Raw genomic sequence first — 24709 nt, forward strand, 5'->3', positions numbered from 1 at the left:
AGAATTTTAGAAGCTCTCTCACCTGTTGTTTAGAAAATGTCTTTAATCTTCCTGAGGTCTTAACAAAGCGTTTTACAGTCATGCCTTTGGCTTCATCTTTGGAGTTCATTTTCGTGACAGTTCCCTATCTGGAATTCATTCCTTAATTTTAGCATCATTTACTGTCTGGAGAGGCTAGGAATGAGAAAGTTTTGTTTTGTTTTTCAAACCCCAAAATTCGTGGCTCATTTATATTTAATAATTTGTCATCTTGCTTGTCTTTTCTGTCATTTACTATAGGCAGCTAGAAGAATCCAGATAGTTCCTTAGGTAGATCATCCAGTTGATGAGATATACTTCTTATTTTCCATGTTAATGCTGCTGGCATCACTGCTAAACTTTCTTCTACTATGTAAGAGAAGTCACCTTTCTTCCAGGTTCCAATAACATTTTCCTCATATTCCTTTAAACCCTCACCAACAGCCTCCTGGACTGACAACAGGCCCCTGCTAACAATCTCTTCAAGGCCTTTCTTACTTACACCTGAGGCCCAGTCCCAAAGCCCATTACGTGGTTTAGATAATTTGTTATAGCAGCAAATTCTGTTATCAGGGTTCAATCAGAGAAAAAGACCAACTAGGAATCATATAGACTTTGACCTTAGGTAATTATAGAAGCTGGTTAAACCATCTGTGTAGGTCTGTTGCTTTTGTGTCTGGTGCTATGCCTGCCCCAGAACTGAGATGCTTAAGGAAATATCCAACAGAAGTGGGAGAAGCTACAGGCTCAACTGTTAGTTCACACTAGTGAAGTGAGCCAGTAGACTAGAAACAGGATGCGTGATATTAACACTAGATGCCTCCAGTTTTTCCAGTTAACATTGTAAGCTTTCCAGTTAACATTGTAAGTTTTCCAGTTAACATTGTAAGTACGTAAGTTTAAGGTGTACAATATAATGCTTTGGTATATGTATATGTTGCAAATATTACAATAATCACATATTTATCAAGTGCCCATTACATGCCTAGGCAGCATTACAGCACTGTGGCATGGGGGACATAGTAAGGAACAAGATAGGTCATTTCTTTCATGAAGCCAACATTTCAATATAATAAATGCTAATTTAAATAAATACACAAAGTGGCAAAGAATCTGATTTGTTGGTTCAAGGAAGATTTCCTGCTGTTGACTGCTGAGTCCAGTCATAATGTGTTTAAAAGGACTAACTAGTTGATGAAATAAATGTGAGGGGGGAAAGAATTTAAACAAAAGGAGCATGAAAAAATGTTCATGGCATGAAATACACAGGGCCATGGGGAATATAAATAATTCTAGTGCATAAGTCTAAAGAAAGGAGTGATGGAAGTTGATGCTAGAGAGGTATGTAGGACCAGTCGTGAAGGACCTCCTTTAAATGCCACAATAAGGAATGTGGACTTCATCCCATAGGAATGGGGAGCCACTGGAAAGTTTAGGTAGGGAAAACAGTAGCCAGATTTGCATTTCTGGCAGTTCACAGCAGCATGAAGGGAGAGTTTATGAGAGTTAAGACTGGAGGAGGGACAGCAATTATGAGGCTTCTGTACTATTCTAGGTGAAAGAGAAAAAGGGATAGAGAGGAAATGATAAAGCATAATGTGGGTAAGATTGTGACTAGAACCTGATCTCATAGGTACATTAGATGGGGTGAACCATAATTTAGGATGTGAGTGGGGAAATAAGAGTTGGGCAGGGTCAGGCTGTGGCACAGGTCCAGCTTTATGAAGACATAGGAAAAGTAAAAAAGATGGGGTTTACCATTTCAACGTTTTGAGTTTTGACCTGCATCTTAAACGCATTCCCTATGGAAGCCCAGCTGAAAGGGTTGCTAATTTCTTTGCTGTATGTGTTAGCTTTGTGGAATGTCAGCATCCAGAGCTTTCCTAGCAACCAGAAATCAATCTATTTGGCAGGATAATCTGATGAAAAATCACCAGGTTTTGAGACAGCATCATCCTGTGAATTCAGCACAGGACAAGGAACCTTAAATTGAATGTTAATCTAAACGGCGCAATTGACTTATTATGGAAACTTAAATAAGTCAGTCAAACTAAGCTATATCTGTCTTTTCATCAGTAAAACAACAAGAAAGAATACCAAACTATTCCACCGAGATGTGTGAGAAATATCTAACTAATGACTGTAAACTACTGTGGAAGGATAAAGTGCTATAAGAATGCTAAACTATACAGCATTCTAGAATCTCAAGGACCTTAAAGTTAAAAAATTCACTAATTTTATTAACACAGAGAGGGCTTGTTCCATTTATTTATACTCTATAATACAGAGAACCTGGGTAATTCCTACTCTTATAGGGGTCCCTATGACAAATTAAAAAGGCTTTGAATGCTACAAAAATGCATGGAAAACTGGAGTTCATAAATACAGGTTATGGCAGAAACCAATACACTTATTTGATTTGTTTTGGCAAGCTTATTTTGTGATGAAAATGTGGTCTGAGACTTGGGGCACAGGTAGAAGTTTCCAAACATAAGCAGATGCTTCATGCACTAGAAATCTACTGTAGAAATTCTCTCTTCTGTAATAAACAAGGGTATTGTATTTCTCTTGGTTTTCTGTTTAAATATGGAAATGGAAGTTTTGATTTAAAGGGTTTTGGATTCTCAAAGGCCTGCCTTCTATGGTCAGCCTTGCCATTTACTAGCAGTATGGTTTAGCAAGTTATCCATTCTTAACCTCTTCAAGTCTCATCCCCATTATCTATGAAAACAGGGTATTGGGCAAACCAACCCCTGCTGGACCTTAGCTCCACTATCCTCTTCCTTATCCACCACTACTTCAACCTAACACACAGCAGGGAGACAAGTCCTTGGTGCAAGAGGCATATGTTAGCACCTTCTATCAGTCCCAAGAGTAGTACTTGCACACTTTAGATTTAACAAAAGGTGAAGATCTTGATTTAAATGTCTATGTGAAGCTGTACAAAAGAAAACATAACTACCTTTACTGAGAATTTACTGTGTCAGGCAGTGTACTAAGTTCTTTATATAAGTGGACTTATTTAATCCTTACAGAAGGCAGGGGTTGGTATTTTAAGCAAAATCAGGAGAAAGATTATAAGTCATTCCTGTTCAGAAAAATAATAAATTCAGCAGGCTTGTACAAAGGCAGTAATTTGTTTCAGTAAGGTATACTAGTCATCCTGATTACAATGAAATAAGACAACTGTAATCTTCTTCCTGGTCAGTATATTAACCAAGGTTTTCTTTTTGGTCTGTATACTTATTTTAGAGGACCATTATATTTTTTAGATTCGTTAAAATCAAATTGTCATAATTGACACATGAAGGTAAATTAACTGTAACACACTATCAGAAGTTAAGAAAAAAGAAAGCTCTCTTGGGTTCCATTCTTCCTTTCTTGGGTTCCATTCTTCCTTTCAACTAACTAGAAGACTTAAGAATTCATCCAAGGGTAATATAAATTAGAAAGCAGCCCTTCTGTGAGCAAGCAGAATTCTAAGTCACTATCTTGTCCTATTCCTAACAGCCCATTAGCCTAATGAAACTCCTCAGAGTCATATCCTATCCTCTCAGCTGATCTTACAACAATCAACAAACATTAAGCACTTAATATATAGGCCAAGCAATGTGCTACATATTTTAATAGTAATCAGCAAGTCCTTGTTTCTAAGCACTTAAAGACTAAGGGGAAATAATAACAACAATAATAATAATAAACAACTAAATGTAAATAACTAATTATAAGTGTATAGTTACTAGAAAGCATCCTGCATCAAGTGGGGTACCTAACCTAGCCCAGGTAGGAGAACTCTGGGGAGCTTACCTAGGTCGGTGCTATTTAAGCTGAGACCGGGACAGTAAGCTAGGTGAAGCAGGTTGCACCCAACTCCGAATGTCAGTTCAAAGGTCTTACAGGAGGGAACAAGATGGGGTAAAGAACAAGAACTGATGTTTCTAAAACTTACTTTAAGAAATGAATTAGAAACCCTGTGAGTTCTACTTTTTCCATAAGATAGAGAAAGATATATTTCAAACAAGACTTAGAAGAATCAACGTATGTAAAAACACACGGACATGAAGAAACATCCCTCTCTCATTTGTTCAGTAAAAGTAAAAACAGTATGAAATTACAAACTAAATTTTCAGAAAAAAACTGTCTTTCAGCTAGTTCATGACCATCTATACCAAGACAATGTATTAACAAATATGTGGCAGCACTAATTTGCACAGATTTCCTTCTTACTGCTTCATATTCTTACACACAGATGTTTATTCATTTTTCTTTTCTTCTTTAACACCCAATAGTTTTAGATATTTTTCTAATTAATTTGCCTTTCATAATTTTAAAATAATAAAATAATATAAATGTTATAAATATTAGAATCTGTGACTATTATTTTCAATTATATATGAGGACAAAATAAAAGCTGAATAAAATTCTAAAACAAAAGTTTTCTCTACTTCTAAAATTATAAAAGAATAACAATTTGAACAAATGTTGATTTAATTCACTCATCTTTTATTTTAGCAAACATCAGATAATATGAACAAAATTTTATTGCTCACTATAGTTACACACATTCTCTTTTGCTTTATATAAGTTAAAAAACATATTTAAGTGGATAAAATTCTTGGCTAAAGACATATTCCAGAACGCTAACATATACTTTTCTGAGTTAGGACAAAAGAAAGCTTATCAAACTTCCCTAAGAGACCAGCATCATACAGCAAATTAAATTAGTATATGCTGCTATTAAGTTAACATCTGCCATTTTTTAAAGACTTTAATTTTAGTGTTTAGGTTACAGCTAAAATAATTTTTATCTCAAGTTTTAAGAAAGAAGAGAAGCTGACCATACAAACCCTGTTCATTACCATATTGGCCATTTAAAAAATAATAAAAATTAAAAAATATATCTACAATCAAGACAATTCTACTCATCCTGCTAGAAAAAAAATAGCTACCAATAAGTTATTTTAGAATACTTTAAATATAGATGGAATTTATAATAACTAGATATCTTTGTATCTTGTTTTATTACTTCTTAATGCTTCTCTTTTAAAGTAACAGATTACTTCAAAATAAAGCCAAGCTGCTTAGTATTTTACAATATCATTATTTTATAAATTTCAGACCCCCAAAAAAATTCAGATCAAGGATTACAAAGCAAGCAGCCTTCAGAATATATTTTGTTTGGCAAGCAGAATGGTTTTAATCTTTGGCAGTTGAATACCTTCATGTAGTACTTATTTGCTCTAGATGACCAGAACAGCTCCTGCCAGGTTCCCACACAGTCACCTGCTGGGCATGTGATACTGATACCCTGTTTTTAATATTATAAAACCCAATATTTACTTATAAAAATTAGTCGCATTCATGGAGAAAAAATTCAAATTTTATAAACTTGATGCAAAATCTTACTAGTTATTTTCTTATTTGAGAAAAACAGATCAAACCAGAAAGGTTTCATTTTTATAATACCCCCTTACATAACAAATTATCAGACACATTTGTACATATGGGTACTATCTTCTTAGAATACTGTTACAAGTAACCTAAAATCTGAGCTAGACAAATCATTCAACTGAAAAGTATTGTACTGATTTTATTATACAGTCTTGGCTCAACAGTGGCTTTCAGCCACATAAAAAATGCCCAAATACTTGAGACAAATATTTGAGGAAAGGTGACATTAATAAGGCTAACAAAATAAGTTAACGAAGGCATTCTGTAATCCTAGAGAATGAAGCAAAGGGAGAGATCTTGTAAGACAAATTGTAAAAGAGGAAGAATTTGAAGTAAATTTGGCCTTGGACCCTTTTATATTGCTACTCCTTCAATTTTCACAAGTTAAAGAATAAGGGAAACTAAAAACTATTTCTTAGTGTAAAAGACTGCAAGGCAAGCAAAGTAGCTGAGTAGTGATGGAGAAAATACAACAAAGATATAAAAGTTTATAGTTAAGAAGATAATCAAGAAATGATGGTACAACCATTCTGAAGTTAAGAAACAGAAAGGAATAACAAATGAGTTAGAAAAGCAATAATCTGCTGAGTCTTTTTAAGTTATATACAAATAAAAGACATCTGTACTTCTTTAGAGGTTTAAATCTGATTGGAAACATATTTACCTATGAATTTGTCTCATTTCTTAAAATATAACAACTGATTCCCATCTGAATAAATATTTTTTAATTCTTTATTAAAGCAAGCTTCTTAGCTGCACTTTGATGGGGCTATATAAAAAGCGTCAGAGCATTAATCCCATCAACACCAAAGTTACTGCAATCACGTTCATTTATAAGCACTCATTAAATTTGCTATCACCATCACCACATTATTGCAATGTCAAAGAGACTGAGTCATTTCACTTCTTCAAGAAAAATTACACTGACACGGTTACTGAAAGCTTTCAGTAATAGGGAGAAAAAAATTTTTTAACTATTTCAACACAGAACAGAATGTTCAGGATCCTATATTTAATAAAAATATCAGCAAACAGGGTACCATCTTGGTCTATAAATTATGTTCTCCACAAGGGACTTACAACTGTTTTTTAAAACACCACTAAGGGGACATTGGTGAAAGTTTATCTTTGACACATTTTTAAAAAACCTGTTAGTAGCTTTGCCATAAAACTGGTTTAAGGTAGTTGTTTTTTTTCCAGAAACATTTAGAACAATCCAACACTTGGTATTAATACTCAGATCAGCACGCTGTACTAAAACATAACAGCAACATTTTATAGACTAGCTGCAATTTTCACTAGCTGTGTTCACCAACCGTTTAACAGAATTGTAGTGTTCTCCTAAGCCATATGCATGTCTCATATAACTGAAATAAAAAAAGGAGAAATAAGTAATTTAGATAAAAGTAATTCAATTCACTGTATATAAATGTTTATTATGTATATAAAACCAAGTAATTTGAATTAATCACTTCACAGGGTATCATTCAATAGACTTCATTACTTAAAAGTTCAACACTATTTGAAAAGCATCAGCAGTCAGTAAGATCTGGTTCAATAACTCTGTCTGCTGAGTTTGTCAGGTAAAACACAATCATTGGAGTGAAAAAGGAAAAACTGAGATGCTGAGTGCTCAACAAGCTTAAATTATTACCTAAACCCAAGCCATTAATGACTACCTTAGTAGGCTTAGCTTATGAACACTAAAGCCAATGGCAAACTCTCCATGCTGTTTCAGAGAACTCTCAATTATGTAACATGTTTTTACAATATGAAGAAAAAAATCTCTAAGGAATAAACCATCGGGCAACATGAATGTATTTCAGCTTTTACACCTGTTGAAACTTTTAGCATTACTGTCAAACCAGAACAACATGAGAGCTAATCCTAAAATTTTGTAACCTTTAGAAATGACTTTATTCTTAACTCATATACAAGATTAAATCATTAGAGGTTTAAACAATTATCTAAATCACATGTTTTGACAATGCTTTCTAATTCTGTAATTGCCTTTTACATAAAATAAGCATAATTAATGCTGCTGAAGATGGACTTGTTTCGATTAATCAACATATATAACCTAAAATTTTTTCATAATCCTTTTTGTCTTAATCATGAAAAATATTAATAATAGGAATTTCTAGGTACTTACACAAGTATTAATGGGTTTTTTGGATATTCTTCACCAACTACAAGAGGAGGAGAATCTGCCTGTATTATCTCTATTGGTGTTCGTAAAATGTGAGACAGGGCTCTTAGCTATAAAAGAGAAAATGTAAAACCAAAAAACAAACAAACAATATATATATTAGTAAGGGAAATAAAGAGGTAAATCTTATTCAAATCATAAACTACTGAATTTATGCATGAATAGGGCAACCAGTCAGAGCAGGGATCTACTCTTTTTCCTTAATGTACACCAAGAGCCCAGCACATAGTGGGCACTTAACACGTATTTGTTAAAAATCAAATAAATATAATGTTTACTAAATCAAATGCATAAGTTTCAAGCCCTGGATGTACAACAGCTTTTTGGAAATATCTATGCCATAGTTAATGAAGCATGGGGATGAGTAAATTGAATTCATTATACTAGTCTCTCTACTTTTGAATATGCCTTGAAAATTTCCATAATAAAAGATTTTTAAAAATACTGTTACTCAGGCACCAGATCAAATCAATTACAATTGAGAGGGGGTAGGGGAAGGACAGAGGAAGCAGGAAAGAATAGGAGGTTTATTTTTTTAAAAGCTTTTCAGATGACTCTATTGTACTAATGCTGAGAACAACTGCTCTATGATTTTCAAGGCATGAGTAGAATGAGCTTAGGAACTGCACTATCCTTTCATGGAATTTCCAACTGATTAACATATAATTTTAAGTTCATGACACATGATATAAAATTAGAGCTTAAAGTTGGATGAATAATAGTTAATAATGAATATTGGTAGTAACGTTTTTTTAGACTTACTTTGACCAAGCATTCTAAGTGCTTTATGTGTATTAATTCATTCAGTCTTCACAATAACCTTACGGGATAGTTACTACTGTTATACATTTTAAAGACTATAATTACAGGTAGAGAAAGGTTAAGAGAAGTCAAGCACAAGGAAACAAAATGACTTGCAACTGAACTGAGAAGTCTGACTCTAGAGCTCAAGTTCATAGACAAATTAATCATTTAACAGTTTTCAGTCATAATGCACTGATCTGTTTATCTGCCCCATTATAACAGAACATGGACCTTTTAGGAAATTTTAAACGAAGGTAAGAAATTAATTCAAGAATATGGAAAAGGTTCTGTGCTACACAGTAGCAAATTTAATCCCATGTTCTATCTCGTAAAATATTCCTTTGAGGTACTTTTTTCTTATACCTCAAATAACATTTTTTAAAAGGCAGCATGGAATGGAGGGTGCAAAACAAGCTCTGGAAATCTTAATATCCCATCTAAGTCTTCAGAAATCATACAAAGAATTTCTCTTTAATAATTTAAATTTACCCCATTGTGAAAACAGAAACTCATTTCAAATGAATTCACAAACAATTTATGAGAAAATGTCCTTCAAAAGATGTTTTAAAAGGTTTTTCTCAATTTAAAAAGAGTCACTTAGGTCTCTAGAACTCAAATTAATTTGAGATTCTTATTAAAAAGTTCAAGCATCTTTAATTACTCCTAATGTAGTCACAAAGCTAACCTTCCCGAGTTTCAGAGACCCAGGAGAGGCATACAAAACAAGTGGACACAGTTCCCTCTGGTGGCTCAGAAGAGGTACAAATATAGCACTGCTAAGAAAAAGACTTTGAAGAAGCAATTATGTCATATCTCCAAACAACATAGTTCTTGAAGTGAAATAGTCAGAGCCACAAACTATTTAAGATGACTAATCATAATTACACAATAATATTAATTATACTGCTAGATTCATCTATCTGGCACTTTAGCTTACAAACTTCTATGCATATACTCTTTGCCTTATTTAATATCCACAAATGGCCTACCATATACACATAGGGGTTTTATTATCCCCATTCAATAAGGAAAATGGAGCTCAGGAGGTTGGCTGACTCCCCCAAAGTCACAAAACTGAGAAGCACAAGGAAAAACCACGACCTAGGGCTTCGCTGGTGGCGCAGTGGTTAAGAGTCTGCCTGCCGAAGCAGGGGACACGGGTTCGTGCCCCAGTCCGGGAAGATCCCACATGCCGCGGAGTGGATAGGCCCGTGAGCCATGGCCGCTGAGCCTGCGCGTCCGGAGCCTGTGCTCCGCAACGGGAGAGGCCACAACAGTGAGAGGCCCGCGTACCACAGAAAAAAAAAAACAAAAACCCACAACCTAGCCCCAAGTCTTTCCCCCTTACTCCCTGACTTCTAATACCCCAGGCTATCTCATCACCACTTGGACCACTTAGGTGTTTTATTTTGCTTTAATGAAACAAAGTTAACAGTAAGATAAATAATTAGAGCTTAAAAAAAATCGTGATTAACTCCCTACAAGTGACTAAATATATTGTTTTCTTACAAGTGAATTTTAATGCATCAAATACTGCTTTCAAGTCAGTCAGTATCGACTAGGAACTCAAGACACAATTGTAATTGATGTATTGTGGGAGGATTTGACGTGTATTCTCACATTAAAATATTGTTTTCTATTTCTGATGTAAGAGATGTTACTTTTCCAATAGTGATTTTCATCAGTTGAGCCACTTGGGTAAATTTTACTGTACTTGAGTAAAATCTTCACTTTCATATGTCCATAAATTCAAATATATGGCCAGTAGCAATATCACAAATGGAAATACGCAGATGCAACACTAGCCTCACCAACACAATGATCAAACACTGGGCTATTTAAAATGAAATAGTGCTTCAGTTCCCAAAGGTACATACTTAAATTAAAGGCCTAAGAATATTAACTCCCTTTTTCAATGCTTCAGTAGAGAAACAGCAAATATATAAAGAAAAGGAACCTTGAAAGGGAAATTTGGATCATCTGAGAAATATGTCTGAAAACTACAGAAGGGATTTTTTAAAATAATTTAACAATGCCACTATGAATAATAACAAACTTACCTCAAGCTGACCTCCCCATGAAGCGGTGTTTATGATATCATCACAGTATTTTCCAAACTCTTCTGTAGAAAATAGATCAGAATATAGCACTTAATAATTTTTAGAACTCATGTTAGTCCCTTTTATACCTCCCACAATTTCTGATGAAACTGCCCAAGTTATGAACTTCCTCCTTCTCTACCTATATTCTCCAGAATTTAATCCATTTCCCAATCCAAATTTAATTCACTCAAACTTTCCATCGAAGAGCAAAGCAATTCATCTCTGCTTCTCTCCCTCAGCCTAAGGCCCAGCGACCTCAACTACATTATAAGCCTGCCTCTCTCTTGACCCAAGCAATGACCCCAAGATTGCCACCATATTCACATTTTAAAGTCCAAATCTGCATCTGAAGGAATATGTTGAAAGACTAAAAAATGCATCCTTTATAATATCAGGTTCACTATAAGACACTGTAAGAAATGTGAGAAGAGAATCAGAGTAAAAGTAAAATGAGTTGAAACTCCTTTCCCAGTGATAGCATCAAATAGTGCCTTCACATATTTTGGAAACGTCTACCTTATTTGTTATCAGTATCAGTTCTAGCCAAAGAAGGGTCTTCCTAGATCAGTCCTGAGAGGACATAAAAGACCTAACTGCAGAGTTTAATGGCATATCTTGAGCATACACACTTTTATACAGAAAGTTAACATGGGAAACTAACACCTCTAACTTCCTGTTTAGAGAAAGGGGAAAGAATTATGGGCATCTAGGAGAAAATATGTCCCGTGTATCTGTCTCATTCACTGTCTCATATCCAGTGCTCAGAACAGTGCCTAGAGTAGTTCTTGCCACACTGTGGCCTTCAATAAATATTGTCTAAAGTCTAAAGGAATGAAGGTAATTAAGTCTTTTGTCTTTTTCTCTGATTCACCATGCTGAGTTGCCACCTCCTCTCCACTGCCCTACAACTAGCAGTTGGGGACTCCATTAAACAAGTCACCCTTAACCATCCCCTCCCTCTTCAATACATCCTGGCCATATGACTTGCTCCCAGTAGATACTGACACACCTGCTGTCTTATCTCAAGGACTAACTTTCTCCCTTACTCCCCTTTCTCTTTAAGAAACTTTTTCAGATTTTCACTTGCTCTCTCCTTTATTTGCTCGTTGTACATTTTTTTACCTTCCCAACTATCAAAGGTATTATAGAGAATAATAAGGCAGGTTATTAACTCATCTGTTTTTGGTTTTGCAAAGTCAAATTTTGCCTGAATATTATAGCTTATTGAGAATAAAATTAAATCTCCCAAACTACAGGATAAAAGGAGGAATTAGTTTTCCTAATCATTCTATACTGGTGGTCTTCAGGCCCTATACTTCCAGAGACTAGTCAAAGCTTAACTTTGTGAAATAGAACTTATTAACACACTTTTAAAAATAGTAATAATGAATCCTATTCCTATCTTAGATAAAAGATTAATATATTTTAACTACAAAATAGTTAAGTACTTAAAAGATCTTAATAAACCAAAATGTGCTAGTATCTATTAAAGTTATAGAAAATAATTTTGCCTAAATGTTGAGATTTTTTTCCCCCATAAGGACCATTCAGGTTATTTTTATTATCAGTTCCAGGAAGCACTTTATTTAACAACCACCACAACCACAACAAGACATAGTAAAGAAAAATAAATTACCTGAAGTATACATATCTCCTGTATTAGGATTTGTTAAAAATGGCAGAAAGTCTTCCACGTGGCTTTGCATATAGTCAGCAGTCTGACATCTTAAGGCAGCCACAGTCAGACTGCAGTCCTGTTCTTTCAGTTGATCTTCAATGGCTCTATACATACAGTGGCCATCAGATGGAATCTGTTTAATTTCCAACTGTCTAGCTGCCAATATTTGAGCAAGTTTTTCACTTTCTACATGTCTAGCTCCAGTTAAGTTTTCAATTTCAGCTTCAGCTATCCTTTCTTCCCGCTCCTTTTCCAGTGCAGCTTTTTTGTCCTATGAAGAGGACAGTGTAGGAAAGTTAATTCCTAATAATTAGGACTAATTTACATTTATTATGGGGATGAAATATAAAATTCTCAGAAACATTTTTCTCCCATCTCCCACAGGCATTATCATATTGATGATCTCATCACTTGTAGAATTTTCTATATTGTGAACTCCTTTAAAGGCAAATGTTATTTCTCATCTGTGTGTACAGCACCTAGCTCTGTACTAGGACAAAAGAAAGCCCTCAAATTTTTCTTTGAAGTCTATTTAAAAACTACATGCCGGACTTCCCTGGTGGCGCAGTGGTTGAGAATCTGCCTGCTAATGCAGGGGACACGGGTTCGAGCCGTGGTCTGGGAGGATCCCACATGCCGCAGAGCAACTAGGCCCGTGAGCCACAACTACTGAGCCTGTGCTACGCAACAAGAGAGGCCGCGATAGTGAGAGGCCCGCGCACCGTGATGAAGAGCGGCCCCCGCTTGCCACAACTAGAGATAGCCCTCGCACAGAAACGAAGACCCAACACAGCAAAAATAAATAAATTAATTAATAAACTCCTACCCCCAACATCTTCTTTAAAAAAAAAAACTACATGCCAAGTATCTAAAAACTTTACTTACCGATTTCAAAGTACTATCTTAGGACTGAGTTGTCCTAGGCCTTAAAGCAACATCATTGTCATACTTAAGTCCAAGCTAATCCAAACTTTTTAACTTATCACTCCACCAGTGAGGTCTTAATGTGCTAAATCACCAGCTCACCAGCGAGGCATTAAATGGCTAAGGTCTTTAGAAGGGTACAGGAGCTCTATATATCCAGCTTTAAAAAAAAAAAAAAATGTGTACATACAAACACACACACATTTAACTAAAGTAACAGATAAAAATATTCTTCTCTATAAAAAAGTTAGAATATTATAGATAATCTAAAGTTCCCCTGCCAATCCCAGTGCCTGCTCTAGAGGTCTGATGTGTATCCTTCTAGATTTTTTTTCTATGTATTTTAATAAATACAGATGTACTCATAGAAAATGTACAGAAAACAGTATTTTAACAAAAGTCCTATCATACATTACACTCTGCAGCTTGCTTTCCTTATTCAAATGTTATAATGGGATGGGGAGAGGGTAATGAGAGATTTGTGACATGAAGGGTAGATAAGAAGTAGAGTGGGAAGGTTGGGAAAAAAGAGAAAAAACTCCTGACACTTGGAATAGCAAGGATCAAAAGACAGAAAGCACTATATGTTTCATAGCTGAACACGGTTCATATAGCTAGAGTACCAGATAAAAGTGTCAAAAGATGAGGTTGGGGGGCCAAAACGATGGTATACAGTTAATATATATTAAGTCTATGCATACATAGTTTAAGAAACAACACTAGAAGGAGATACACAAAATATTTACAGTGCTTTTCTCTGGATGGCAGGATTACAAAATAAGTTTATTTTGCTTTGTGTGTGTGCCTGCATGTGTGTGTGTGTGAACATCTTTCTAACTCTCTATGGTATGTTTTACTTGTATACTGGGAGCAAGTGCTTTTCAATTTAAGAGAATAAAAATTGTTAAACTACATTCTATCAATATAAATCTTGATATTGGTAGCAAACTACAGTGAAGCATTTAGATAAGCCAAGAAAAAGAAGGAAAAGGTAAAGATTTTTATTTCCCCAATCTAACCTTTCCTTACGACAGAAGATGTGAATGGAAAGGCAAATTTCAATTTCACTTAATGCCACCTGCTTCTACTACATGCCTGTTATGTGCTGTGCCAGATAAACCTAAAGTGATTTCTAAGTTACCTGAATCAAAAGCAGTATTATCTTCTTAATAAAACATAAACCTATTTGCTTTTTCTTCCCAACTCCAACCATGCCAGAAATACCATGAAACAATTTATTTCACTGCATACCTACAACTGTGGATCACAGTGGCATAAAATCTTAAAACACAAGATGGCACTATTACTTTTTAAAAGACTATAAAAAACATTTTCAGAGGGGAGAGGAAGGATAAGCACCTTGAATATCATCTAATCCAAAACCCCTCATTTTCCTCTTCTGAGGAAACAGCACGTAGAAAGATTTCCAAAGGCCATACAGCTGGTTAGAAGCAGAGCAGGGACCAAGGACAACACAGAGAGCTCCTTCTATCCAGGCACCTGAATCAGAATAAAAGTTGGAGTAGATGGGAGCTGGAGTTAATGACGTCAGGTACTAGTTACTGGAAGAGTGGAACTTTATACTATCTGTAAAACCTTAATTTAAGCCTCTAAAATACTAATCCAATCATTTCATTTTTTCCCTCATGCTCTGCTTCAATATTACAAAGCAATTGTATTTCCTTTTCAGGGCACTAGGTGGGAAACACATTGCATTGTTTTCCCAACCATGCAGAGTTTTCCAGTGGCATGAGGCACTTTCCTTTCTACAACCCTAGTCCTGGAGGTAGAATGGCACCAATAAATTCTAGTGAAAATGTATGTATGATGAAAATAGCACATAAATCATAAATATATTGTCAGTAAAACTAGAGCCATGTGGTAATAGTATAGTAATAGAGCAAAAACAACTCTGAAGAGAAATCTTAAGAGCCGGGTACTAGTGCAGGGGTTATATTAAACTTTCAGCATGCCACTGAGACAACCTGGGCCTCAGCTTTCTCATTTATAAAATAAATTGAACTAGATCTCATTCCAGCTCTCAAATTTCTTATTTTTGGAACCCAGTTCTTCTAAGTTCTACTTTGGGCTCTTTCCACCATACCAATAAGTTTTCACTGAAGTTCTTTGAAGTAAATAAAATACTCCCTATGCTTTTCTAGATTGAAAATATGGGATTTGCTCTACAATATTCCAATAATAAACCTTCATAACGTTTTGTCATGTTTTTCTACCAGAGAGTTGTATCTCTCCCATAGATGACATCATTAGTTAGCTGACTTTTTATTCCTTGGTGCCTCTGGGGGAGAATAAAAGTGGTTTGGCATAAGTCTAATACCCAATTATCTACCCTGTCTTCAGGTTCCATTTTCTTAAATACTATAAACTTTCAGTGTTTTCTGTCCCCAAATCCTATTAATATAACAAAGCAATAAGAAACTTTGGCCATTACTTATAGGGTGTTTTCTCTGCCAAGTGTTGACTCAGCAGAGAAGTGTTGCCAAGCAGCTGACTATAAAAGATACTACATTTTTTGAGAGTATAGCTGGAAAAGGTACGCATTTCAGCTATGCAATATTTTAGGAGAAAAGTAACAAAATGTTTGAGAAACGTAAGGGAATTAGTTTGTTTTGTTGCCTAAGGGACCAGGTAGGGTGAACAAGTGTTGATAAAGACAGGAAAGAGTTGTGTCATGTTTGCCAGAATTAAATAGTTGCTACTCTAAGATATAGCAATTACTAGGTAGAGGCAACTCCAACAAATATTTTGTTATGTTTCTGCCAAGCAAAACTTCTGCCCTTCACTTTTGATCTACAGAAAATAGATGACAATAATAAGGCTATAACAGAATACATATCATAAGTATAGAGGTGGTGAACTAAATAACCTCCAAAATACCATGAAACCTAAATTTCATCAGTCTATGAAATTCACAGTTATAATAATTACTCAAGAACAAAATTTTACAATAGTATGAGAAATGTATGACAATGTGCAACTTAAGCAACTTTCAAGCAAACAAACAAAAAAACTTGTCTTAGGTTGAATTTCTTAAGAGGTGTACCATGCAGTATTTAACACAGTGAACAATACTATCACTTGTTGACCCAAATGATAGTAAAAATGTTGTTTTAGGGCTTTGGAAACAGTAAATTATTTAATATTCACAATAACTCTATGAAGTAGGTATTATTTTCCCCCATTCTATACATGTGAAACTGAGGCTTAAAAAGGTTAAGAATCTTACCCAAAGCCACCACAATGGGATTAAAACCTCCATCTGACTGACACCAAATTCCATGCTCTATTAAATTATGTACTAAATTATAAGACGCAAAGCTCGTGTAAACATTTAAATCCTAGAAAACATCAAGTGTTAAAACAATATTTGGGAAAGAAAGATTGGATTTAAACCCCTTGTTCTTTTTCAAAAGCCCTTACCTATCTAATCTCACGCCCATAATTTTGATATCATAAACTTATTACGTCCAATAAATCAGTTTCCTTACAGATCTTTAGTGAGGCAAAATTTCATTCCCATATTTTTTTTTGTGCATGCTGTTTCACTGACTTTAAATATCCTAACTAAATAACTATATTTCCTTAAATACCAACTACGTAACACTTAGTACAATGAAATTTTCCTTCTCTGAATTTTCATCACAACTAACCAATACATATATAACTACATAATTCTGATATTTTTATATCTTGCTTAACTTCTAGATTCAAATTCTTATTTTACCACTTAATACCATAGTTTTTAACCAAAGCTATACATCAGTATCACCTGGGCTCACACTCTTCAAATTCTGAATTAAGTCTGGAATAACATATTTGTAAAAAATATCCTTTGCGGGCTTCCCTGGTGGCGCAGTGGTTGAGAGTCTGCCTGCCGATGCAGGGGACACGGGTTCGTGCCCCGGTCCGTGAAGACCCCACATGCCGCGGAGCGGCTGGGCCTGTGAGCCATGGCCGCTGAGCCTGCGCGTCCAGAGCCTGTGCTCCGCAACGGGAGACGCCACAACAGTGAGAGGCCCGCGAACCGCAAAAAAAAAAAAAAATTTATCCTTTGCACATCCCCTTTCCTAGCCCCACTCTCCTATGAGAACTGCAAACTGGACATGTTATTTTATACTGTTTCAGGGCTATTTTCTTCTCTATAAAATGGGGATAAGAAATCCTACTTCACAGGATTACTGTCGGGACTAAATGAGATTTCATATAATCTAAAGCCTAATAAATATTAGTTCAGGTCCTCTGGCAAGGAAATCCATTTTTTTTCTATTCACTTCCAATACAACACCTAAGATAGTATTACACACACAGCACTAACAAATACTAGGTGACTTTCATACCCGTCTCTTTTGTGCTTTTGATATCCGAAACGGCTGATTCTCAAGAACCAAGTTTGAAATATTGACAGCAACAGAATCTATCTGAGGGAAACAAAAAACATTAACAAGTTAATGAAAAATACCTTTAAGTTATTATTCAAAGTATTAGATTATTAAATTATTATCAAAAGTCACAAATATGTGTCATCCCACAATTCAAATTTGAATAACAGCACTAGATACAGCACAATACTAAATGAGACATGGTTCTGTCTACTTTCTCTGTATTTAAGGGAGAATTGTCAGATTCCGAAGAACTTTCCTTAGAGCTCTTCAGAGACAATGCTCATTCCTGCATGGTTTCCTTCCTTCTTAGAATGCCTACTCCATTCATCTAAATACTTCCTATAAGGGCCACAACTCATTCAGCATTCCACCCTTCCCTTCTCTAAATGTTATAGAATATGTAAGGTTCTGTCATTACTACTTTCATAACCTCAAATGTGGTGGCAAAGGCCTTTCTCTACCTTAATTAGCCAGAACCTGATGAGCACTGCTTCTTGACCCTGGTAGGAAGTTGAGATTTTTCTATCCTTTCCCATCTACAAACTGAAAAACTTTTAGGTAGAAAATTTAATCTATAATTATTGTTAGGATATTACAACTAATCTTAATCACCAAATGGCTGTTATGTGTTTGCTAAAGAATAAACTGCTAGACTTACAACTATCAGGATTAGTAGCTAGTATTTTATTACCACAAGTATAAGTTAAGCTAGTTTTTAGTATGACACATACATGAAACATATCAAGGCCTCTAATACCAGAGTCAGCAGTCCCTAAGGCTATGGACCAAATGATTAAAATATCAAAATCAGATTAAGACTTCAAAGAGCAGTTATCAACTTTAGTGAAATTAGGATTCTTATATTTTTCAGAGGAATGTGCTAATTTTACAAACTGCCATACTGACAACAGGCAAGATACAAAAAAGCATCTGGAAAAAAAAGGAGAAAGCAGTGACAAAAGAATTCAGGTGACATTTAGAAAGAAAACAGGCTTCAGTTTAAGAAAAAAAAGATAAAGTAAAGTGAGAGTTTGTATTTTAACAGTTGGACAATATGTAGCTTAACAATTAAACATTTTTGTCCTTGGAAACCTAGGAAAGAAATCTCAAAATTGAAAGGCCTGAGAGAGCAAACAAAATTATCTCACTAATAGAAAAGATAGGGAGACAATTAGGAATACCATGATTGTAACAACACAAACACGTAGAGCATCATGCCTTGTTACTTGGAAATAAAAGGCACGGAAAGCCACGCTCTTGACAAAAAAGTTAAAGAAAATAAAACTATGTTTAATACAATAACTGTAAATCAGTACAGACAAGCTGTTTTCCCTGTCAACAGCAGACCAAAAATGAACCAAATAAAATAAAATTTATCTATGGTAGACAAAACTTTGCATAGATATAAGAACTTTCTAACTATCAATAATGAGAATGAGGTTATGGAGTCTGTGATCTTTGGTATCTAAAACCCATGTAATAAGCTACCACTCTAGATAAAATTATAACAGAATTCAGTATTCACATTCTGGAGTAAGACAGCTCTCATTTTGAATTCAGGCTTTGGTACTCAATGGCGGTTATAAATTTATAACAAAGTTTTAAATCTCTCTGAGCCTGTTTCCCATTTGAAAAATGGGATTATCTACACTTACTTCAGAGGTAATACTTTATAGTGTGTTATTATGAGAATTATGAGAAAATTAATGTAATATATTAAACAAAGTGTGTGGCATACAACACATTGTGTATGGCTACGATGATGAAATAAATATTAGCTAAAATGATGACAGTTAACATGCTACAATTTACCCAAGAAACATCAGTAAATTTCATCTTTTACAACTTGTTCATAAAGCACTTTTAACTTAAAAAATGATTTCACATTTGTTATCCCATTTCTTAAAAAAAATCTTGTGCTTAAACAGCAGTACTATTGGTATCATATGATATGTGAAGAACTTATGCTCAAGAAGATTAAGTAAATTTGCCCAGGTTACAATCCTATTTAATGGCAATTCTGAGACTAGGAGACTGGTCTTCCAACTTTCATTTGGTAAAGCTTCTTTTAGTCCATTTTATCAATCTGTTCATCTTTGGGGCAATAGTTTTCTTTGCTGGCCTTCCTTAAAAAACACACTACCATGTAAACCTGGTTGGAAAAATATCAATGAAAGGTGATGGCATGAGCGTGACTAAGTGACTTCTTTCCCTCCGATTTTATGATTTTATATAATAAACAGTGTAGTAGAAGTGGCAGTTGCTTTCAAAGGTAGACAAAGAGAAACATTACTTCACCTACTTTACTCTCCTTAGAAGTCTGCTTCAATTGCTCCAGCTCCTCTTTATGTTTCTGTTCCATTTCTGCTTCTAACTTAGCAACATCTTCAGTAAGTTGCTTCCTCCTCTTTTTGTCATTCTTGGGGACAGCATTCTTCATACCCTGAATTTTGGCTGAAAAGCCACCAAAACCATTAAGTCATAAACCCTGGGATTAAGAATAAATATGAAATAGTAACAATAAGGGGATGGTAAACGGTGAAGAGTTTAGAAAAAGTAATTATGAAAGCAAGAAGAGTAATTACACAACAGATAGTTACAGAGAAGGGTCCAGATGAAGCTAAGACACCCCCTCAAAAAAAAAAAAGAAAAATTTTATTAACATAACCGTGAGTTTGTTTGGTGTGGGAGGTGGAAAAACTTAAAAAAAAAAAAGTAGATTTTTAAATCTTTCAAGTACCCCTTCCGAGTCCTCAAAATTTAGGTGAGATATTTCAAAACGCACCGAGTAGGGCAAGTGTCGGCAAGTAGGGTAGGAACAGGAAGAAGGGGAGACAGGAAAGGGGGTCTGGGTCCAAGACGGTGGCTTCCCGGTGTTTTCAGAAACCCACACCCGGGCGGCGGCGCGGGGTAGGGGGAACGCGACGGACCGGAGAAGAGGAAGCTTCTGAAGGTCTGGGGGATTAAGGGACCTTGGAAAGGCGGGAAGGAAGAGACCACTGGCTACTTTGGAAAAGCGTTGGAGGATCCAGATCAGAAACCCCTCAAGATTTCCCAGAAGCGACCCGCCACGCACCCTTCCCTGGGTCCTGGCGACTTCTAGGTTCCCATTCCCCCGTCACCTTGCAAATCCTTCTTCTCTTTGCGATGCCTTCTCACCAGCTGCTCCTCCTCATCAAGCTCCTCAGTCAAGACTGCCTCCATGACGACCAGGTAACCCAGCACAGTAGTTGAAAGGAACCAGCACAACCGGCAAGGAGCACCTTCCACCCTTCAACCCTCACCCCGTGCGCCATTGGCCGCAGCTAGGATCCAGCCCCGCCTTCAAGGCGGTACCGGATCCAAGCTGAGTCATCGGAGAGAGGAGGAAGAAGAACCGGATGCTGCGCGTGCGCACTCCCGTGACCCGCGCTGATGCGGCAGGGCCGGGCAGGTTGGGGCGGGGCGGGGCGGGGCGGGGCGGGGCGGGGGTGGAGCGCGATGGCGTGCTGGGGTTTGTCTTAGCAGGCTGAAGTTTGCAGCCTTGCAATTGATCCGCGCTACAGCCCCTTCAGCAATAAAGCTACACCAGTCTATTGGCCCTGACGTGAGGCGGGCAGAGATGACGTACGAGCACTGTTTTGGACGTTTGTTTTGTTTTGTTCGGTACTTCGGAACATCTACTTTAATGGGACCACTTTTGGTCCCATTGCTAAGAAGTACTATTCAAAAGGTAAGAAGGAAAAATAAAACATTTCAATAAAACCGTGAATAATTATCGGTGAGAATCTTTGTGCTGATTCAATCAAACAGTCGGGAATTAAGTTCTGTTTATTATTTTCAAGGTCGTAATACCGCATTTCGGAAGAAAGACAACTAAGTAATTGAGAAAATGACGCCTCTTGAATATAGCGGTGGAAATAGATGAGGTAGTAAGGATTGAGTATCATATCACACAGGAGCCTAAAGACCTATGCTCAATGATAAAGAGGCTATTGCCAGAGAGATTGAAAAGTATCAGGAAGCTCATAGAGATAACAGAAATGTGCAAGCCTCATAGGGCACAAAATGGAATTACTGAAGTTAACGCAAAACAAGAGAAATTTTCATGCAGAAAAAAAGAGAAAAGAAATCAAGTAAAGAGAAGAAGAGAGACCTAGAGCACCTGCCCAGGAGATAAAATCTACGTCGAATAGGAATATCTGAAACAGAGGACAAAGCAAATGAAGCTGAAACTATAAGGAACTAACTGAAGAAAAATGTCCAGAGTTGAAGAAGGAGCTAGATCTGCAAATTGAAAAAGTTCACAGGGTACCATTAAAATTTAATGAAAAGAAAGCAACACCCAGACATATCCTGGTAATATTTTTTAATTGGAAGGATAAATAAAATATTCTACAAGCATCCCAGACAGAGAAGGCAAGTTACTTATAAAGGCGCAAAGTTAGGCTGACCTCAGATTTTTCTCTTGCAACTCTAAATGCCAGAAAACAGTAGAACAATATCTACAGTTTTAAGGGAAAATAATTTTAAACCAATTATATACCCTGCCAAATTATATCTGTACCAAGGCAACTGGAAGACATTCACAGATACGCAGGGGTTGAGAAAGTATATCTTTCAAGTACCATCCTTGAAAAATTTGCTGAATTATGTACTGCAGCCAACAAAGAACATGAATTAAAATAACATAAAAGGAGGCAATTGTATGAAAAAATTAGTGGTAAGCATTAGTTAAACAGCATTAAGGTTACATTGTTAGGTAGAGTTATAAAACTAAATGCTAAAATTTGTAAGTTGGGTCTAAAATTTCAGTTTATAAACTGTGAAAAGGCATGCTAAACGTTCAATATATAGAGCAAATAAATACTGTTTTATTTTTAGCATGCATTGTAGATAAAGATATTCATGTTCTTAAGCTAAACATAAGTAAAATAAAAGGACTTTGTCACTGTGCACAGAACCTGTAGAATAAAGGCATACCAAATGTTAATCCGGCAAAATGGGAAAACCAGTCAGTATAGTTTTGTTTTCCCTAGTTTTAATTATAGAAGGGGGAAAAGTAGCAAATTTGTGTGTAATGCTAATACTGGTAGTGTACAAAGAAAATTTTTTTAATTACTCATTGGAGAGATCGTGAATTAAAACCTTGTTTGATGTGCATCTTGCCCTCAGAAAATCAATACCTACTGCTTCATGTAGTAGTAGATCATTGTAAGTGAATTTGACAATGAGATGTGTTACAAATAAAAATAGAGCACATATTCCAATTGTTTGGATTGTAGAGGAAGTGGTGAAAAACAACAAGGAAGCATTAAAATTGGCATAAGATAGATTGACACAGGTACTGATGAGTCATCACATTCGTAAACAGGTTAAATAGTCCTATTTAAAGAGATTAAAATTGGGTCAAAAATCAATCTATAACCCTGGATACTCACATTTGTATAAAGCAAAGGATAAAAGAGTTTAAAGATAATGGAAATGATAAGTCATAGAAATGGAGGTAGGGAGCAATATTTTTATTAGAACTCAAGCTATAACATATTTATAAAACATACAGTACAGGTGGTAACATTTAAGAGGCTTTATGTGGCAAATAACATGGCATTCATATGTAAAATAAATGTTCAATACCTTCATGTGAGTGATAGTTTTACTGATGTATATATGTTTTAAAAAATTGTACATTTTAAATTAGTACATTTTAGGTACTTAAAATTAATAAAGTAATCCTTTAATTAAAGAAAATACACATGGCAAAAATTGTTGGACTATGACTTCAGTACTTACAATCTACAATCTTTAATAAGTCAAGTAAATGAAAAGTTGAGATAGTTAAGGAGTAGTTAAGTAATTCAGAGGTGTGTGTATTTGCATTCTTTTCAGATTTTCCTGAAACATTTCTAAGTGACATATTAAGGTGCAGGGAAAACTTTAATATATTTCTAGAAAGCACAATGATCACATTGCAAAAAAGCCTAGGAACTAAATCCAAATGCTGAAAAATCACATATTTGGAATTTTTTTTAATGTTATGAATTACCTTTGGGTCAAAGAGGAGATTATAATAAATGTGATAATTTAGGATCTGCAACAATAAGGACATTATGAGTTATATGTTATGTGATGGATGTACAAAAGTCAAGGAACTAGGAATGAAAACACTAGATGAAGAATGGAATATGCACATAAGAAAGACATAGTTACTGGACTTTCTAAATTTTGCTACCTTCCAATTCTAAGTAGTGGATTTACTTCAATATAAGCTATTCTAAGTGCCATGGTTAACTTCTTAGTGACAGATTTTTCCCAACTGAATTTTACCATAATGGATTCTAAGGAGCTAACAGTTGACTCTCAAAGAGAGAGAAGCCAAATTCTCTTCTCTCACCACCACCTACTGCCCTCCTCCCCATCACTGTTTTTGTTCTTCCTTTCTCAGACTTCCATGTAATACTTCTTGTTCCACAATCTTTTTATTGAAAAGTATGGTCCTCAGAAAAGCAGCATAAGCATTGCCTGGGAGCTTGTTAGAAATGTGGTATGTCAGGATAATAGCAACACAAGATTATATTATAAAATGTATTATTAAGCATCTATAAGCCTTCTCAGTTCACACAGTGCATTGTATATTATGAATGTTTAATAAACGTTAAGTAGTATTAGAATCTAGAAACAGTTTTGCTTAAGCAGTGTTATTGTATGAGAGATTTTGTGCTTGAATTGTAAGCTATTGTGGCATCCCTATTTGAATCAAAGATTTGGTTGCATTTTCCAAATATTTCAGGTGAGAACTGGTACTTCTATTTTTCCTTGTAAGGATGGGACACAAAGAAAACTTCAGATTGAACAATCCAAATTTTAAAATGTTGAGGGAGTACAATTTAAAATGGTAAATGAAGAATGAGCCTTTCTCTAGTGAATAAAATAAACATGGAGTCAATTTAAATTAGATATTTCAAGGTTTCTGGTTAAAATCAAAGATCCATTTACAGCAGCTATATATAGTTGATAATGGGTGGATAAACAGGAGCATTGGCAATACTTGGAACAGTAGCTCTAGTAAGTTATAGACAGGACTTTTTCTATTCTTGAATGATCTACTCCCCTGAAGGTGATGACACCCTTGTATTAGCAA

At 35.5% G+C, this 24709-nt stretch overlaps 1 protein-coding gene across 2 annotated transcripts; it reads right to left on the bottom strand.

Annotated features, from left to right (window-relative positions):
- Positions 1-4566: 4566 nt before the first annotated feature.
- On the bottom strand, positions 4567-20923 carry OTUD6B (OTU deubiquitinase 6B). 2 transcript variants are annotated; one of them, XM_079902330.1, is made up of 8 exons: positions 20712-20923; positions 19892-20043; positions 17545-17625; positions 12221-12533; positions 10543-10604; positions 7622-7728; positions 6786-6836; positions 4567-5326 (listed from the first exon to the last, which is right to left on the bottom strand). In XM_079902330.1, the coding sequence occupies exons 1-8, from the start codon at positions 20791-20793 to the stop codon at positions 5239-5241; spliced, it is 936 nt and encodes a 311-aa protein (XP_079758456.1). In that variant the 5' UTR covers positions 20794-20923; the 3' UTR covers positions 4567-5238. The 2 variants fall into 2 exon arrangements, with proteins under 2 accessions (XP_079758456.1, XP_079758457.1); XM_079902331.1 differs by having other exon boundaries at positions 4567-6836.
- Positions 20924-24709: the final 3786 nt, after the last annotated feature.

Source organism: Stenella coeruleoalba (genome assembly GCF_951394435.1).
Source record: "Stenella coeruleoalba genome assembly, chromosome: 17".
NCBI lineage: Eukaryota > Metazoa > Chordata > Mammalia > Artiodactyla > Delphinidae > Stenella > Stenella coeruleoalba.

Excerpts from the sequence above, each read along its gene's own strand:
- OTUD6B (XM_079902330.1), bottom strand. The coding sequence starts at position 20,793 with ATGGAGGCAGTCTTGACTGAGGAGCTTGATGAGGAGGAGCAGCTGGTG. Across the intron at positions 20,044-20,711 it reads AGAGAAGAAGGATTTGCAAG|CCAAAATTCAGGGTATGAAG; the intron begins GTGACGGGGGAA and ends GTGGCTTTTCAG. Across the intron at positions 7,729-10,542 it reads CATGGGGAGGTCAGCTTGAG|CTAAGAGCCCTGTCTCACAT; the intron begins GTAAGTTTGTTA and ends TCTCTTTTATAG.